The 17,360-nt window shown below is 51.0% G+C and overlaps 1 protein-coding gene across 2 annotated transcripts in view; it reads right to left on the reverse strand.

The window, feature by feature from the left end:
* The window catches only part of pold3 (polymerase (DNA-directed), delta 3, accessory subunit), a 39,108-nt gene that overhangs the window by 20,633 nt on the left and 1,115 nt on the right, over nt 1-17,360 (reverse strand). For both annotated transcript variants that reach the window (XM_069892242.1, XM_069892241.1), the window contains exons 2-5: nt 16,072-16,127; nt 13,254-13,356; nt 10,807-10,846; nt 6,664-6,796 (exon numbers count right to left, since the gene is read on the reverse strand). In XM_069892242.1, the coding sequence (XP_069748343.1) occupies nt 6,664-6,796; nt 10,807-10,846; nt 13,254-13,356; nt 16,072-16,127 (332 nt within the window). The remainder of the gene's footprint in view (nt 1-6,663; nt 6,797-10,806; nt 10,847-13,253; nt 13,357-16,071; nt 16,128-17,360) is intronic.

Here is a 17,360-nt window from a genome sequence, read left to right on the forward strand (position 1 = left end):
GCGCCAGTGACCTGGGCTCTAATCTGGCTCTGTCTGTAAGGAGTTGGTATGTCTTCCCGTGTCGGCATGGGGTTTCCCTGGGTGCTCTGGTTTCCTCCCACCCTTCAAAATGTACGGGAGTTGACCTACAACTGCAGGTCAACAGGCCCTTCTGGTCCACAAGCCGAACTACGACTAATTTAAACATTTAAAAAGATCAATGCATGCCTTCACAAGTCCTCTTCACCAACAGTGAATCAAAAGATCTTTCCTGGAACCAACACACCAATGGCATCATGAAGAAAGCCTCTACTTCCTCAGGAGTTTGCAGAGGAGCTAGTGGAGTTGTTCAAGTGAACCGGTACGGACTTGAAGGGCCGACATAGCCTGTTTCCGTGCTGTAAATGGTTATATGGTTAACAGATAAAATTCTTCAAGTTCAACACAAGATCACATGCCCAGAGGTATGGTAAAAATATTTGTTTTGTGTCCTATCCAGCATGTCAACCCATTAATAACTATAGCAGAATAGAACGCAGATGGAAAATTTGGTTTTGCAAGTAAATCAAGGTTTTGCTGCTATTAATGTGCAATTTACTGAAATGAAAAGGAAAATGAATGATTTATGTGGTGAAATTTCAATGGGGAAAACGGATGTTTCGTCTGTAAAAGTTGATGTCAATAAATGTCACAGCTGTCGATAATGTACAGGACAAGTTAGTTTTAAGAAGACTGTAAAGAACAAATAGAACAGTATAAAGACAGAATGGATTACATGGATGATTCCTTTACTGGTTGGGAAATTCAAAAGAGGGAGTCGCTGAAGAAGACGGATTCGTTGGAAAACCAGAGTCAATGCAATAATATCAAGATTGTGGGGCCTCCAGAAGAGATGGAAGGACAGGAACCGGTAAAATACATTGGCCGCTTTTCTGAAGTCTTGTGGGGTGGGGGCAGGGTGTGTATGGAATCAACGAATAAATATAGACATACATACAGGACAGTAACAAGCCCTTTCGACCCACAAGCCTGTCCTGCTCAAGTGCCCCAATTGACCTTCAACCCCCAGTACATTTTAAAGGTGGGAGGAAACTGGAGCGCCTGGAGGAAACCCACTCAGACACGAGGAGAAACGTACAAACTCCTTCCAGACAGCACGAGATTCCAACCCTGGTCCTGATTGCTCGTGCTGGTAACAGTGTTGCACTAACCGTGCCACGTAGACACCCAGCACCTTTCCCCCCCAAGGCGAGAGTAGCAAATAGAGCTGGGGTTCCCAACCTGGGGTCCATTTGCACTTTTCAGGGGGTACATTGGGTCTGAGAGAATAACCACTACTGTACAATACATGGTGCTGTAATCTGCAGTCAGATTGCACAATGTCGTGTTTTTTTTAAAATCCTTAATTTTTAGGGGTACTGGGAACCTATAGAAATGCCCAAGGGATACAGAGGAACAAAAAGGTTTGGAAGCCCTGAAATAGAGGATGTCTGTTTCATGTGAAGGGATGAAAGCTCAGTGGAGTCATCAGGGGTAGGTTTTTAAAAAAAATGGAGTGGTGGATGCCTGGAATGGATTGCTGGGGTGGGGGCTGGGACAATAGGGGCATTTAAAAGACTCAGACAAGCACATGGATACAAGAAAAATAGTGGGTTATGGGTGAAGTAGGGAAGGTTTTCATTGTTGAGTAGGTTTATATACTGTAGATCGGCACAAGGGCCCGGGCCCGAAACATTTGCTATGCCTTCCTTCTCCAGAATGTTTGTGTATTGCAATCTCAGCATCCTGTTCAAGCCAGAGCCTGGGAATGGCAGTCCTTGCACGTCCTTGTGCCTTCTCGACAGTAGAGATCGGGGATTTGTCAGAACTTTGGCAGTGCGGCTAAACCTTAGATCAGTCCTTGTTCCCAGCACTTGGCTCTGTTCACGATGTACATCAACAATCTGGAAGAGGGGACAGAGAGGAGTGTATCCAAGTTTGCTGATGCCACTAAATTGAGTGGAAAAGCAAAATGTGCAGAAGATACGGAGAGTCTGCAGAGAGATATAGATGGGCAGCGGTCTGGCTGATGGAGTACAATGTGAGGGTATCCATTTTGGAAAGAAAAATGGAAAATCAGATTATTATCTAAATGGCCAGCGATTACAGGATGCTGCTGTGTGAAAGGATTTGGGAGAGCTTGTGCATGAATCACAAAAGGTTGGTTTGCAGGTGCAGCAGGCCATCAAGAAGGCAAATGGGACGTTGGCCTTCATTGCAAGAGGGATTGAATTTAAAAGCAGGGAGGTTATGCTGTAACTGTACAAGGTACTGGTGAGGCTGCATTTGGAGAACTGCGTGCAGTCCTGGTCTCCTTACTTGAGGAAGGATGGACTGTTTTTGGAGGTGGAGCAGAGAAAGTTCACCAGGTTGATTCCAGCGATGAGGGGGGTAGCCTACGAGGCGAGATTGAGTTATCTGAGACTACTCACTAGAATTTAGAAGAATGAAAGGATCGTTATATGGTATAGAAACAAAGTTATGAAATGCAGAGAGAAGACAGCGATAGGCAAGTTGTTTACATTGGAAGGGGAAACCAGAATCAGGGGACATGGCCTCAAGATTCAGGGCAGTAGATTTAGGACAGAGATGAGTTGGAACAGCTGTTTCCAGAGGGTGGTGAATCTGTGGAATTTCCTGCCCATTGAGCATTGGAGGCAGCCTCAGTAAATACATTTAAGGCAAGGTTGGATAGATTTTTACATAATAGGGGAATTAAGGGATAGGGGGAAAAGGCAGGTGGTTGGAGATGTATCTATCATCAGATCAGCCATGATCTCATTGAATGGCCGAGCAGGTTCGACGGGCTGGATGGACGACCTCCTGCTCTTGCTTCTTGTGTTCTTATGACCACACACACATATGGGTCCAGTTGCTCATCCAGGCATTTTTTAAAATGCAGTGTAAAGGTTTATGCCGCCACCACTTCACTATGGTGCACTTCAGATCCCAATCACACATTGGACGAAGCAGCATTTTAAATGTCAGTTAATTTAAATCGAAGTCCCCCAGATACTGAGTTCTCTACTTAAGGAAATGTGGCTTACCCTTGGTTTCTGAATCATCTCAGTCTCCTTACTATGGGCTCACGTTGTTTTCTTTCCTGCCAACTAAAATGCACCAGGTCCAGCAACATCCTTGTCAATCCCCTCTGTACTCTCTCATGCTATCACATCCTTCCTGTCATGTGGTGACCAGAAGAGAAATGGCTGTGCCCTCATGTTTTATACACGTGACACCTTGAATTTAGAAAAGTCGCAAAATCTTAGTAAAACAAAATAAATGTGGAGTTGATAATTAAATCAGGATAAATGTGAGGTGATGCATTTTGGAAGGTCAAACCAGAAGGCAGAGTACAGGGTTAGTGGTTGGATACTTAACAGTGTGGAACAGCGGGATCTTGGGGTCCAAATCCATACATCCCTGTAGGTTGATAGGATAGTTAAGAAGGCCTATGGGATGCTGGGCTTCCTTAATAGGGGGATTGAGTTCAAGAGTCGAGAGATCATGTTGCAACTCTACAAATATCTGGTGAGACATCACTTGGAGAATTGTATTGAGTTCTGGTCACCTCATTACACGAAGGATGTGGAAGCTATAGAGGGTGCAGAGGAGATTTACCAGGATGTTGCCTGGATTGGAAAATATGAAGCAAGGTTAGCAGAGCTGGGACTTAACTCTTTGGAGCTTAGAAGGATGAGAGGAGACTTGATAGAGGGCTACAAGATTCTGAGAGGCTTAGGTAGGGTGCACAGCCAGTGCCTGTTTCCCAGGGCAGGAAAAGCAAACACCAGAGGACATGTGTACAAAGTGAAGGGAGGGAAGTTTAGGGAAAGCATCAGGAGTAAGTTGTGGGTGTCCGGAATGCCTTGTCAGGGATGGTGGTGGAGGCTGAAACATTGGGGCCATTTAAGAGACTCTTAGACACATGGGTAGAGGATAAATACAGTGTTATGGGGTAGGGAAGGTTTTTTTTTGGGTTGGAATATGGAGGTCAGCATAACATCGAGGGCTGAAGGGCCTGTACACTGGAATAATCTTCCATGTTTTAGGATCCCCCTGGATGGGAAGTAGAGAGGCAGAGCTCAGTCTCAAAATAAAGAACTGAAATAGGAAGAAATGTCGTCACCCAGAGATTAGTGAACCTTTGGAATTCTCCAACCAAGAGGGATACAGAGGCTCCGTCGTTGAATATTGGAGACGGAGACTGATGATGAATGTTTTGTTATTTGGGGATTCAAGGGAAATGGGGTGGGGGGGTGGGGGGTAATGCAGGTAGATGGCACAGAGGTAAAAGGTCAGCTGTGACTGTATTGAATTGTATTGAAAGGTGAAGCTGGCACTCGGGGCCAAATGGTCTATTCACGTCTTTCCTGCTCTTGAATTCTCCTGACCAATAAAAACAACTAGAATCAAAATGTATTGTCATGAACATGTCACAAAATTTGTTGTTTTGCACCCGTGGTATTGTGTATTACAGGTGCAAGAATTGCTACCAATTCCCTCTTCACTAATACACCATTTTAAAAAAATTAGAGCAAAAGAAGAGAAAGGGAGGTCCAGCCTGGGGTTCATCGTCCGTTCAGAAATCTGATGGTGGAGGGGAAGAGGCTGTTTTTGTACCGTTGGGTGTTTGTCTTCAGGTTCCTGTCCTGAACCTCCTTCCAAAAGCACCCAAATACCTCAACTAATTTATCTGCCAGTCCTCCAGGGATTTGTGTGCATGCACCTCCCTTTATTCCTTCAAATATACTGCTAACTCACCACTTACTCCTACATTTGCCCTCCAAAACACTTTTCCCAGCCTGATGGGAGTTCCATTTGTGCTCACCAGTAATATCTTTCTTTATAATGCCGCTAATTACTTACATTGTCCCCCTACAACATCAAGGTTCCTTTTAAGATTCAATTCTTTTAAGACAGGGCAATATTACACAGAATCTGCTTTAGTCTGCCGTAAAGCAGATAAGATTCGCTATTGAGAGATATTGCCAGAAGTGCCTCTTGCAGTCAGACTAAGAGAAGCAAAAGCGTCACGGAGTGTCCGCGGATTTGCCTCCAGCGCTGACGCATCCCCCACAGCCCCACAGAGTCCAGTCCAAACTATCGGCAGCCCGAGCTCCAGATCTGAACCTTTGACACAATCAGAAATCCCTCAACATTCTCGGCACCCTTTTGTATACCAGTCCCAATACCTGTTCTCCCTTCAGCCAGTTTCGAGCCAGACTCCAGCAGTCCGCAGCCTGGTGTGAATCCAACTGTAGTCTGCGTGGATTCCTCGCCTCGAGTCACCAACACCAACTGTGTGTTCTTCAGCTGCAGAATACCTTAATGGTCCGTCGCTGTGGTCACCGTCCCGTGGGTCGTCTCCTCTGCTTCTCAAATGGGGGAGGGGGTGATCTCCCCGTTTTCTGGTGCCCTGCGCCAGTCCTCTGCTTCCCCGGAGTCTGCAACCCCTAGTGGCCACTGCCAACACAGGCACCGCCAATGTGGACGCCAACCTCACGGTCGCAGAATTTTTAAATAAGACCATCGTCAGGTCCATTAACAGTCTGCTTAAACCCTGTACGGAGCTGACAACAATTGGACTGGGCAGCTGAACCCTGTGGGAGTGCTGTGTCTTCTCTCCCAGCTCTCCACAGTTCTGCACCACCAGCGGTTCTGCTGTTACAGGAGCTCCGGTACCTCTTCATGTCTAGCACCATATTTGTCATGTAGTATTACAAAAGATATAATATGCATCATACACTTCAACTTTTGCCTGACGCAAGGCAAACAAAGTCGCCATGAGCATTGCCCGCCGCCTCCAACAATAAAAAGAAACGAGTCCCTTCAGACACACCAAGTGTACATGGACATAATCCCCTGATCCGGAAGTCTGGTGCATGGATCCCTACTGCAAGGTTCCTCTCAGCAAATACATTCCCTTTTCACTCCATAACTCCAACAGCCAGTAGGTTAGGTCACACTCAAAAAGGAGTCACTTGTGTATCCACAGGACTCATCGACTCCATCCGGTGCTCCGTACGTCAGGGTAGGCGGGGGGGGGGGGGGGAAGTGCAGGAAAAGAGAGAAGTGCTCCAGGAGTAGTTCCTCATGCATCATACCCACCAATCACCCCCCCAGCATCTTCTGCCGTGGCAACAAGAGGTGTTCCACTTGCAACACACCTCCTCCCACACCACCATTTGGGGCCCAAAACAATCCTTCCAAACACTTCACTTGTGTATATGCGGGAGTGATCTACTGCATTTGGTGCTCCCTTTAATGGCCTTCTCTACATTGGAGACAGGGCACAGACTGGGATATCGCTTTGCTGAGGACCTATGTTCAGTCTGCATCCGAGTCTGGGATCTCCAGTGGCCATCCACTTCAATCCCATGCCCCACTCTCATGCTCTTGTCTGTCCATGGCAACATGTACTATCCCACCAAGACCACCTATAAATTGGAGGAACAAATTTGATTTTCTGTCTGGGCCCTCTCCAACGGGATGGCATTAACATCGGCCTCTAATCAGACTCATCTGAGTATGGAGCAATAGAATGAAGAAATAGTTGTGTTCCCCTAGAGAAAATTATTTAAGAAATAAATATGATGTATTTTTGAAAATTTGGCACCCATATTTTGCATCATCAGTACTCACTTGTTGCTGCTCAACAGGTTTTCCTTGATTGCTTCATAATCAGTGTTGAAAAGGGGACTGCTGTCCTTCAGCATGGCCCTCTGAATACTATACACGTGGACACTGACGATCACCACCATGTTTTGCTTCATTGCTGTGAATACACAAATATACAAAGGAACAACTTAAAAAACGTGAGAATTGAATCACTCTCGCCATTGCCTCCAGCTCCCAGTTCATTGCAGAGGTCAGTTTGCTTCCGTATTGAAATCACTGACGCTCTCTCCAGGGGAAAGGAGCAAGGACCTGCATTGGCTTTGCAATCATGTTCAACACCTTCCTGATCCAACTATTGCTCAGCTATTGGCATAGACTTGGAACTGAATCTTCTGGCTTCAACTCTACAGGACCCAAGGGGACCAGAAACCATTAAATGGTGATTCAGCAAGAACACACGACCAGCTCTCAAGCAACAAGCAAAGGTCAATATTCTAATAAATACCAAAGCAGTAAGTCCCATAGCGCCCATATGGACAATCACGGTATAACATGATGCTGGAAAATCTAAGCAGGTCAAACAGTGTCCTTTATGTAGCAAAGATAAAGAAACCTAACAAATGATTTGGGCTTGAGCCCTTCATCATTGAGCAAAATGTACACAGTTGCCTGAACAAATTGGTGGTGGGGAGGGGGGCGGGGGGAAGGAGCATGATCCCAAAAGCAGGGGGTAATAGGTGGATAAGGGAGGGCGCTGCAGCAAACACGGGAAGGAGCAATGGCTCTGTGAATGGAGAGGGAACAGGGTGGAGAGCTGGAGGAAAGGAGAATGGGAAGGGAGTGAGTATGGGGAGTGGGCTAGCAAAAACCAGAGAAGTTGATGTTAATGCCATCTGGTTGGAGAGGGCCCAGATGGAAAATTAAGTGTTACTCCTCCAGTTTATGGGTGGTCTTGGTTTGACAGTACAGGAAACCATGAACAGACATGTGGGGCACAGATTTGAAGTGGTTGGCCACTGGGAGATCCCAGTCACTGATGTGGGCGGAGTGAAGGTGCTCAGTGAAGCACTCACCCAGTCTCTCCGATGTAGAGAAGGCCACAACGGGAGCACTGGATGCAGTCGATGAGTCCTGTGGATACACAAGTGAAGCGCTGTTTCACTTGAAAGGATTGTTTGGCTCACCAAATGGTGGTGAGGGAGGAGAGGCGGGCACAAACTTGTGGCACTTCCTACAGCCGCATGGTAAGCTGCCAAGGGGTAATTAATGGGAAGGGATGAGTGAACGAGGGAGTCACAGTGGGGGAAATCCTTACAGAACTTGTTTCACAAGGCCAATATTCGGCAATCTACTCATGTGCTCTCTCCTATCTCTACCAAACTTGACACACGCACTGCTCTGTATGGTTCATTGCTCACTAAGCAATTAGTGTATCAGTTTAAAGCTATACTGGCATTGGTAACAGACCAAAAGAAATTCACAAGGGTAACTCCTTGGGTGAGAGGGCCGTCTTGCCATGAGCGGCTAATTAAACTAGATTTACAGCTTCGAAGGAGTTCAGAATTAGGGATTTTTTTTAAAGACACACAGAAAATTCTGAGGATCCAAAAGGGTAGATATTGAAATGGCTTCACCAGTGGGATCAAAATTACAAGATTAGGGGATGGTCATTTGAAACAGAGGTGCTTATGTACACCAGGCAGAGGGTGGAAAATCTCTGGAATTCTCTGTCCCAGAGTATCATGTGGGCTACATCATTAAAAGGTATTTGAGGAGGGAGTAGATAAATGTGTGAAATATCATTACGGTTCGAGGGAAACTTACAGAGAAGAAGGTTGGAGCACATCAACCAAGATCTTATTAATTACTTGGGCAGGTTTAGTGGTGAGTGGTGGCTTTTGCCCCCATTTTCTCATGCATTTTAATGATCTTTAGACCCATGCTAAATAAAATCTCAACCACATTCCAACAAAGTATTTTTTTTACAGCTTGACGAGAACTAACCCGCCAATCTGACACGGGGTTGGCCTACAAGGAGAGAATGAATCGTCTAGGACTGTACTCACTAGAATTTAGAAGAATGAGAGGGGATCACAGAAACAGAGGAAGTTATGAAAGGCATTGATAAGATTGAGGTAGGTAGGTAGGTTCCCATTGATTGGGGAGACCAGAACTGGAGGACATAGGCTCAAGATTCAGGACCAAGATGAAAAGGAACTGCTTTTCCCAGAGGGTGATGAATCTGTGGAATTCAGTGAAACACGAAAGTCTGCAGACGCCGTGAATGGAGTAAAAACGCACTGGAACGCTGGAGGAGGAGGAGAAACTCAGCGGGTCTTTTCAGCATCTACAGGAGACAGAGATATATCCCCAACGTTTCGCACCTGAGCTGTGGAATTCACTGTCTATTGAACAGTGGAGACGACTTCAGTAAGCCTGGATAGAGTTTTCTAGAATCAGATCAGCCACGATCACATTGAATGGAAGAGCAGGCTCAACAGGCCAGCTCTTGCTCCTATACTTGTCTTCTTATGACACAAAGTACATCAGGATACAAAAGGTCAGCAATGGTTTGGTCAAAGGGGTAGGTCACTTCTCAAAAAAGTCGGAGGTACAAACAGGTGTAGCGTGAAATTCTGGAGGTCCTGACTTCAGCACAGGAAGGCTGCAGTCATTAAAAAGCCAGAGGTCAGAACAAAGGGAATAAAGCTCCGTGTGTTAACTCCACTCAGCTGGGTTTGTGTCATTCTTTCTGGGATCAGTGTGTTCTTTCTGAGCTAACCTGCATGCAGCTACAACTTCTCCTGTTATATAGGATCCACAGAGCCATAGCTTGTAGCAGCTAGCTACAGTGATGACCCCGACAGTCCAGACAGCATTCTGGACCCAGTGATGGAGGCAGACTCTTCAATCAACATGCTGACATTGAAGCTGCCGAGCTTCTGGGCAGCGCAGCCCAAAGTGTGGTTCTGGCAAATTGAGACAGTTTGCCCAGAGAAAGTGGACTCCCTGCCAGCCGAGAGGGAAACAGTCTTTGCACTCCACGAGACGTCCGCGCCCATCACACATGATTCCGAGCCAGCATTGCAGCATGTGGGCAAGAAACAACAGCGAAAACCCAACCACCGAACGACTAGCCACGAGGACAAGAGACATCCCCGGTGAGCTGAGTGTAGTTTACACACTGAGCTCACAGCCCTGCTTTTATTCTCAAGATGAGGGGCATGGTCAAAACCCTCTCAGCACTGATTGGTGTGTTTGTGACCCGCTTTTCCTGATGGGCCAGTTAAGCTCTATTGGTTGTGGCCAATTGGAGGGCAGCGTGCAGGCTGCTGGGTCGTCACATTCATCCTTCATGTTGTGCGGCCTCGTGGAGGAGCTGCGAAGGGCTGCCACAATAGGATAGATCAATTGGTTATTCCAATGCCCGGTGATAAAGTTACATAAGCAAGTTAAACAAGAAAGTCTGCAGGCACTGTGACTGTAGTTCAAGGCACACACATGCTGGAGAAACTCAGCAGGTCATGCACAGTTCTTGATGTAGCAAAGATAATGATTTATAAACTATGTTTTGGGCTGGAACAGAATCTGAAACCTTTGTCAAGGTATGAGCAGAAAGAAAGGAGGAGCCTGAAAAAAATGGCGAGGGGAGCACAGGGGGAAGAGCATAGAGTCACAGGGAAAGAGGTAATAGGTGGATGTGGGTGGGAGGAGAGGAAGAAGAAAAAGCTGGGAAGTGATAGGAATGAATGGCTCTCTTGAATGGAGAAGGGGATGCAGAACTGGATAAAAGGAGACAGAGAAATAGGGAAGCACAGGGGGAGGGTCTAATAGAAATTGGAGAAGTCACTGTTAATGCCATCTGGTTGGAGAGTGCCCAGATAGAATATTAGGTATTGTTCCTCCAATTTGGAGGTGGTCTCCATTTGGCCATGGATAAACATGTCAGCATGGGAGTGGGGGCGAGGAATTGAAATTCTTGACCACTGGAAGTTCCCCAACATTGCAGCAGACAGAGCAAAGGAGCACCACTCTTGTCTGCAGATAGACAACGTGCCAACAGAGAGATACACCTTCCTCACCCTTCACCTCTTGATATACACAGTCCAAGACCGGAGTCACCTGCTGGTAAAGAGGTATAGACAGAATGCAAATATCTGCTCTCACCTGCCAACTGGTCTTCTCTCACCACCGCGACTTTGTGACACTGGAACAAAATAATACTAATTCAGTTTCACATCCGCTACCCAGTCACCAGCTGACTCCTTAGCAACCCCCAGCAACCAATCCAGCTTCAGGAGTGTCGATAAAGCTTCTTTCCCTTATATTGTTCCAGTGGGTGTCACTGAACTGTGAGAAGGAGGATCACTGGAATTTAGAAGCACGGGGGGGGTGGTATCTCATTGAAACATTTCAAATATTGAAAGGCAATGAACAGAGTAGATGTAGAAATATTGTTTCCCATGGTGGGAAAGTCATGGACAAAAGGGCACAACTTCAGGATTGAAGCTTGTCCGCTTTAAAAATAGCTATGGAGGAATTTCTTCAGCCAGAGGATGGTGAATCTGTGGAATTTGTTGCCATGGACGGTGGTGGAGGACAGGTCATTGGGTGTACTTAAGGCAGAGATTGATAGGTTCTTGATTAGCCAGAGTGTCAAAGGTTATGGTGAGAAGGTCGGGCAGTGAAGAAATGGATCAGCTCGTGATTAAGTGCTGGCTTGGGCAGACTTGATGCTTTTGCAGTTCGAACTGTTATGAGCCCAAAGGACCCAAAACCCAGCAGCAATAGACATTCACCAAGACAAGTGGTTTTAAAACAAAAGTTATTTTTATTTTTAACTCTATACTTATACTTAACTATACTCTATACTAACCCAAATTAACCCCCTTCTAATTCTAAGTGCACGTGTATGCAATGTGTGTGTAAATTCAAGAAAAGTACTTTGGTTCACAGTTCAATCTCACTTCTCCTTCTTCCAAGTTCTATGGATGCAGGCAATTCTTAGACTGTGCACAGAATTGAACATGTATAAAGTTCACCAGGCTTTGGTGCTTGAAAGGTAAATGTTTACCGGGCGGGAAGGGTCTTGTAGGGTTTGCAGAGAGATTTATTGTTCCAAGATTGTCTCGCTGATGAAACTTGCCCCATCAGGATTTTCCAGATGGTAACCTCTTTTTCTCTTTCCAAGAGAAACATCAGACAGATGGCACTTCCAGCCATCCACTGCTTTTGGAACTTTTCATCTTCTTGGCTTGCACTGTGTCGCACACACACAGAAGCTGAGAGGGATTCTCTTCACTCCCTCTCTCAAACTGCTTCCAGAAAGCCTCATGTGACTTGCAAAATCCCCACCTTCTCCAGCAAACAACAATTCTTTCTTCTGCTCAAGTTGTTATCTTAAGTATAAACAAAACCCAGGAGTGACCTTTCTGTGAGTACTTTGCAGAAAGGGTACTTATAGACAGGCTGACTCCAGCAAGACGATGGTCAAACGTTTTATGAGGCCATTAGCACCTACTGGTGAAATAATAGAGATCCTGCAATGTGAATTCTTCAGTTTCAAATAATATCTGTTTTAAAATGTAGGTATGTATGTAACCTACTCTAAATCTAACAAATTACCCAAAATATTATGGTCATTATAGAAGCAGCAACCTGGAATTTTTGCATAGGATTTTGATGCAATCCCAGATGCAGGAGCCTGAAGGTGAACTTGCAGGTTGAGTTGGTGGTGAAGAAGGCAAATGCGATGCTGGCAATCATTTCAAGAGGAATAGAATACAAGAGCAGGGACGTAATGTTGAGGCTTTTTAAGGCCCTGGTGAGACCTCATGTGGAGGATTGTGAGCAGTTTTGGGCTCCTCGTTTAAGAAAGAATGTCCCTTTGAAGGTTCAGAGGGGGTTCACAAGCATGATTCTGGGAATGAAAGGGTTATCATACGAGGTGTATTTGATGGCTCTTGGCCTATGCTTGTTGGAATTTAGGAGAATGTGGGGGCCGGGGGGGGGGGGGAGAACTCATTCAAGCATTTCGAATGTTGAAAGGCATGGATAGAGTAGATGTGGAAAAGTTGTTTCCCATGGTGGGAGAGGAAAGAACAAGAGGGCACAACTTCAGGATTGGTCTCTTAGATCAGAGATATGCAGGAATTTCTTCAGCCAGAGGGTGGTGAACCTGTGGAATTTTTTTTGCCACAGGCAGTTGTGGAGGCCAAGTTGTTGGGTGTATTTAAGGCAGAAATTGATCGGTTCCGGATTGGCCGGGCAGTGGGACTGAGTGGGAAAATAGATAAGCTCATAATTGAATAGTGGGGCAGACTAAAATGGGCTAAATGGTCTTGTGTGGGCTGGAGCTGAACCACTCTTCAGTCCTACAGAAAGAAGGAAACTCCTGTTTGTGACTCATCTTTGGGATTTTGATCCCCATTTTGCTGGCGTCCACCCTCTTTGTCAAACAATAGACAAGCAGCACAGCACAGATTATGTTAGCGTCAATATCTATCACTCACACAAGCATGCATTAACTCTCGACAAATAAAACTGAATTCAACCATATCAAAATCTGGTCCACCAGAAAAATCCAACTTTAACCTGATCATGGAAAGCCATACCAAAATTCCATCTTCTACTGCTTTTCCAGACACCAGGTAGGTCACATTCAGCTGGGCCCCAGAGTTTTCTTTCCTTTTCCGTTCCACGTAGTAATAAAGTAACCTGGCAAAAAAACATGGAAGAGGAAAGAGCTCAGTGGCACAAATCCTTGCCCACAAGCACAATTTGCAACAAACTCTCTCCATAGGAGCTGCAGTGCATCAAGTGTGGCTCCTGGGCCCTTCACAACTTGTACTCAAGTTTTCCTTGAGACCAATCAGACAACTGATAGCCCTCGGCTATCTTTTAGTTACCTCCCTGCTGCCTCGCCCCCTCCCTGCTGCCTCGCCCCCTCCCTGCTGCCTCGCCCCCTCCCTGCTGCCTCGCCCCCTCCCTGCTGCCTCGCCCCCTCCCTGCTGCCTCGCCCCCTCCCTGCTGCCTCGCCCCCTCCCTGCTGCCTCGCCCCCTCCCTGCTGCCTCGCCCCCTCCCTGCTGCCTCGCCCCCTCCCTGCTGCCTCGCCCCCTCCCTGCTGCCTCGCCCCCTCCCTGCTGCCTCGCCCCCTCCCTGCTGCCTCGCCCCCTCCCTGCTGCCTCGCCCCCTCCCTGCTGCCTCGCCCCCTCCCTGCTGCCTCGCCCCCTCCCTGCTGCCTCGCCCCCTCCCTGCTGCCTCGCCCCCTCCCTGCTGCCTCGCCCCCTCCCTGCTGCCTCGCCCCCTCCCTGCTGCCTCGCCCCCTCCCTGCTGCCTCGCCCCCTCCCTGCTGCCTCGCCCCCTCCCTGCTGCCTCGCCCCCTCCCTGCTGCCTCGCCCCCTCCCTGCTGCCTCGCCCCCTCCCTGCTGCCTCGCCCCCTCCCTGCTGCCTCGCCCCCTCCCTGCTGCCTCGCCCCCTCCCTGCTGCCTCGCCCCCTCCCTGCTGCCTCGCCCCCTCCCTGCTGCCTCGCCCCCTCCCTGCTGCCTCGCCCCCTCCCTGCTGCCTCGCCCCCTCCCTGCTGCCTCGCCCCCTCCCTGCTGCCTCGCCCCCTCCCTGCTGCCTCGCCCCCTCCCTGCTGCCTCGCCCCCTCCCTGCTGCCTCGCCCCCTCCCTGCTGCCTCGCCCCCTCCCTGCTGCCTCGCCCCCTCCCTGCTGCCTCGCCCCCTCCCTGCTGCCTCGCCCCCTCCCTGCTGCCTCGCCCCCTCCCTGCTGCCTCGCCCCCTCCCTGCTGCCTCGCCCCCTCCCTGCTGCCTCGCCCCCTCCCTGCTGCCTCGCCCCCTCCCTGCTGCCTCGCCCCCTCCCTGCTGCCTCGCCCCCTCCCTGCTGCCTCGCCCCCTCCCTGCTGCCTCGCCCCCTCCCTGCTGCCTCGCCCCCTCCCTGCTGCCTCGCCCCCTCCCTGCTGCCTCGCCCCCTCCCTGCTGCCTCGCCCCCTCCCTGCTGCCTCGCCCCCTCCCTGCTGCCTCGCCCCCTCCCTGCTGCCTCGCCCCCTCCCTGCTGCCTCGCCCCCTCCCTGCTGCCTCGCCCCCTCCCTGCTGCCTCGCCCCCTCCCTGCTGCCTCGCCCCCTCCCTGCTGCCTCGCCCCCTCCCTGCTGCCTCGCCCCCTCCCTGCTGCCTCGCCCCCTCCCTGCTGCCTCGCCCCCTCCCTGCTGCCTCGCCCCCTCCCTGCTGCCTCGCCCCCTCCCTGCTGCCTCGCCCCCTCCCTGCTGCCTCGCCCCCTCCCTGCTGCCTCGCCCCCTCCCTGCTGCCTCGCCCCCTCCCTGCTGCCTCGCCCCCTCCCTGCTGCCTCGCCCCCTCCCTGCTGCCTCGCCCCCTCCCTGCTGCCTCGCCCCCTCCCTGCTGCCTCGCCCCCTCCCTGCTGCCTCGCCCCCTCCCTGCTGCCTCGCCCCCTCCCTGCTGCCTCGCCCCCTCCCTGCTGCCTCGCCCCCTCCCTGCTGCCTCGCCCCCTCCCTGCTGCCTCGCCCCCTCCCTGCTGCCTCGCCCCCTCCCTGCTGCCTCGCCCCCTCCCTGCTGCCTCGCCCCCTCCCTGCTGCCTCGCCCCCTCCCTGCTGCCTCGCCCCCTCCCTGCTGCCTCGCCCCCTCCCTGCTGCCTCGCCCCCTCCCTGCTGCCTCGCCCCCTCCCTGCTGCCTCGCCCCCTCCCTGCTGCCTCGCCCCCTCCCTGCTGCCTCGCCCCCTCACTTATCCCCCACAGGGAACACATTCACAAATTATTGATTTAAGACTTTCCCCGTCTTCTCTGGCTCTGCACACAGACCTCCCTTCTAATTAAATTTAAATCTTACATTTAAAAAAATATACAGCAAGGTAATAGGCCCTTTCGACCCACAAGTCCGTGCTGCCCAATTACCCTACAATCCTGGTACATTTTGAAGGGTGGGAGGAAACCAGAGCCCCCGGAGGAAACCCATTCAGATATGGGGAGAACTTCCAAACTCCTTACAGACAATGCAGAATAGATGAACTATTCTTTCCCTCGTGATTCTTCCTTCATGATAAGACAAAATCTATTTTAGTTCTCCCTCATACAGCTTGCCAAAGCCATCTCAAAACTTCTTTTACCCTCATTTCCTCCTTCATCGTGCTTCCCCAGGTTTACAAATCTGAAACCTTCCCTCCTGTATCAACTGCTCAGCCACGTGTTCGTACACTCTTTCCCCTCGATGTGCTCTCACTGGCACAAAGCACTGGAGATAATCCAGTCATTACCACCTTGCAGGGTCTACCTTTTAACTGTTGTTCTAACTTACTCTAAGCCAAGCAGGTTGGTGATCAAGCACCTTGTATTCTAGACAAATGTCTGCTCTTTAGCCAGTAGCAATTTAAGTAGGAGGATGAGGCAACAAGGTGGTTTAGATTCAAGCACCAGGACTCACCGCTTCGCCTGGTTGACATGAATATTCAGTGAAAGACTCAGCAGCTTGTAGGTAACCTGCAAAATAAAATAAAAATATAAAACCAGAGTGATATGTCGGTCGGAAATGGGGAATGCTCAGTGTTCTGGTAATGGAAGAGAATTCAGAACATTCACGTAGCGTCTTCAATTAATTAAACAGTTGAATCATGCAGATTTAATGTAGGTCCATCCTCCACCTGAGTCCCTCCCCTCCCTCTCTTTCCCCCCCCAAGATCCCCCTACTTCCCAAGGTATTCCTTCCCACCTCGGCCCACCCATCTGATCCTCTTCTCCCACCCCTCCTCAGGCACCCTATCCTTCCTTCCTTCCCTCCCTCCCGCTACAGATCCCTCCTCAGGCCCCCATTCCTTCCTCCTTGCGTCCTCCGACCATCAAACCTCCCTCCCTGGGTCTTCCCTCCCCGGACAGTCCCTCCTCCCCTCCCTCCCCGGGCACTCCCTCCTCTCCTCCCTCCCCGGGCGCTCCCTCCCCTCCTCCCTCCCCGGGCGCTCCCTCCCCTCCCTCCCCGGGCGCTCCCTCCCCTCCTCCCTCCCCGGGCGCTCCCTCCCCTCCTCCCTCCCCGGGCGCTCCCTCCCCTCCTCCCTCCCCGGGCGCTCCCTCCCCTCCTCCCTCCCCGGGCGCTCCCTCCCCTCCTCCCTCCCCGGGCGCTCCCTCCCCTCCTCCCTCCCCGGGCGCTCCCTCCCCTCCTCCCTCCCCGGGCGCTCCCTCCCCTCCTCCCTCCCCGGGCGCTCCCTCCCCTCCTCCCTCCCCGGGCGCTCCCTCCCGTCCTCCCTCCCCGGGCGCTCCCTCCCCTCCTCCCTCCCCGGGCGCTCCCTCCCCTCCTCCCTCCCCGGGCGCTCCCTCCCCTCCTCCCTCCCCGGGCGCTCCCTCCCCTCCTCCCTCCCCGGGCGCTCCCTCCCCTCCTCCCTCCCCGGGCGCTCCCTCCCCTCCTCCCTCCCCGGACGCTCCCTCCCCTCCTCCCTCCCCGGACGCTCCCTCCCCTCCTCCCTCCCCGGACGCTCCCTCCCTCGCCGGGCGCTCCCTCCCCCCTCCCCGGACGCTCCCTCCCCCCTCCCCGGACGCTCCCTCCTCCCTCCCCGGACGCTCCCTCCTCCCTCCCCGGGCGCTCCCTCCTCCCTCCCCGGGCGCTCCCTCCTCCCCCCCCGGGCGCTCCCTCCTCCCCCCCCGGGCGCTCCCTCCTCCCTCCCCGGGCGCTCCCTCCTCCCTCCCCGGGCGCTCCCTCCTCCCTCCCCGGGCGCTCCCTCCCCT

The sequence above is a fragment of the Narcine bancroftii genome, chromosome 7 (assembly GCF_036971445.1).
Source record: "Narcine bancroftii isolate sNarBan1 chromosome 7, sNarBan1.hap1, whole genome shotgun sequence".
NCBI lineage: Eukaryota > Metazoa > Chordata > Chondrichthyes > Torpediniformes > Narcinidae > Narcine > Narcine bancroftii.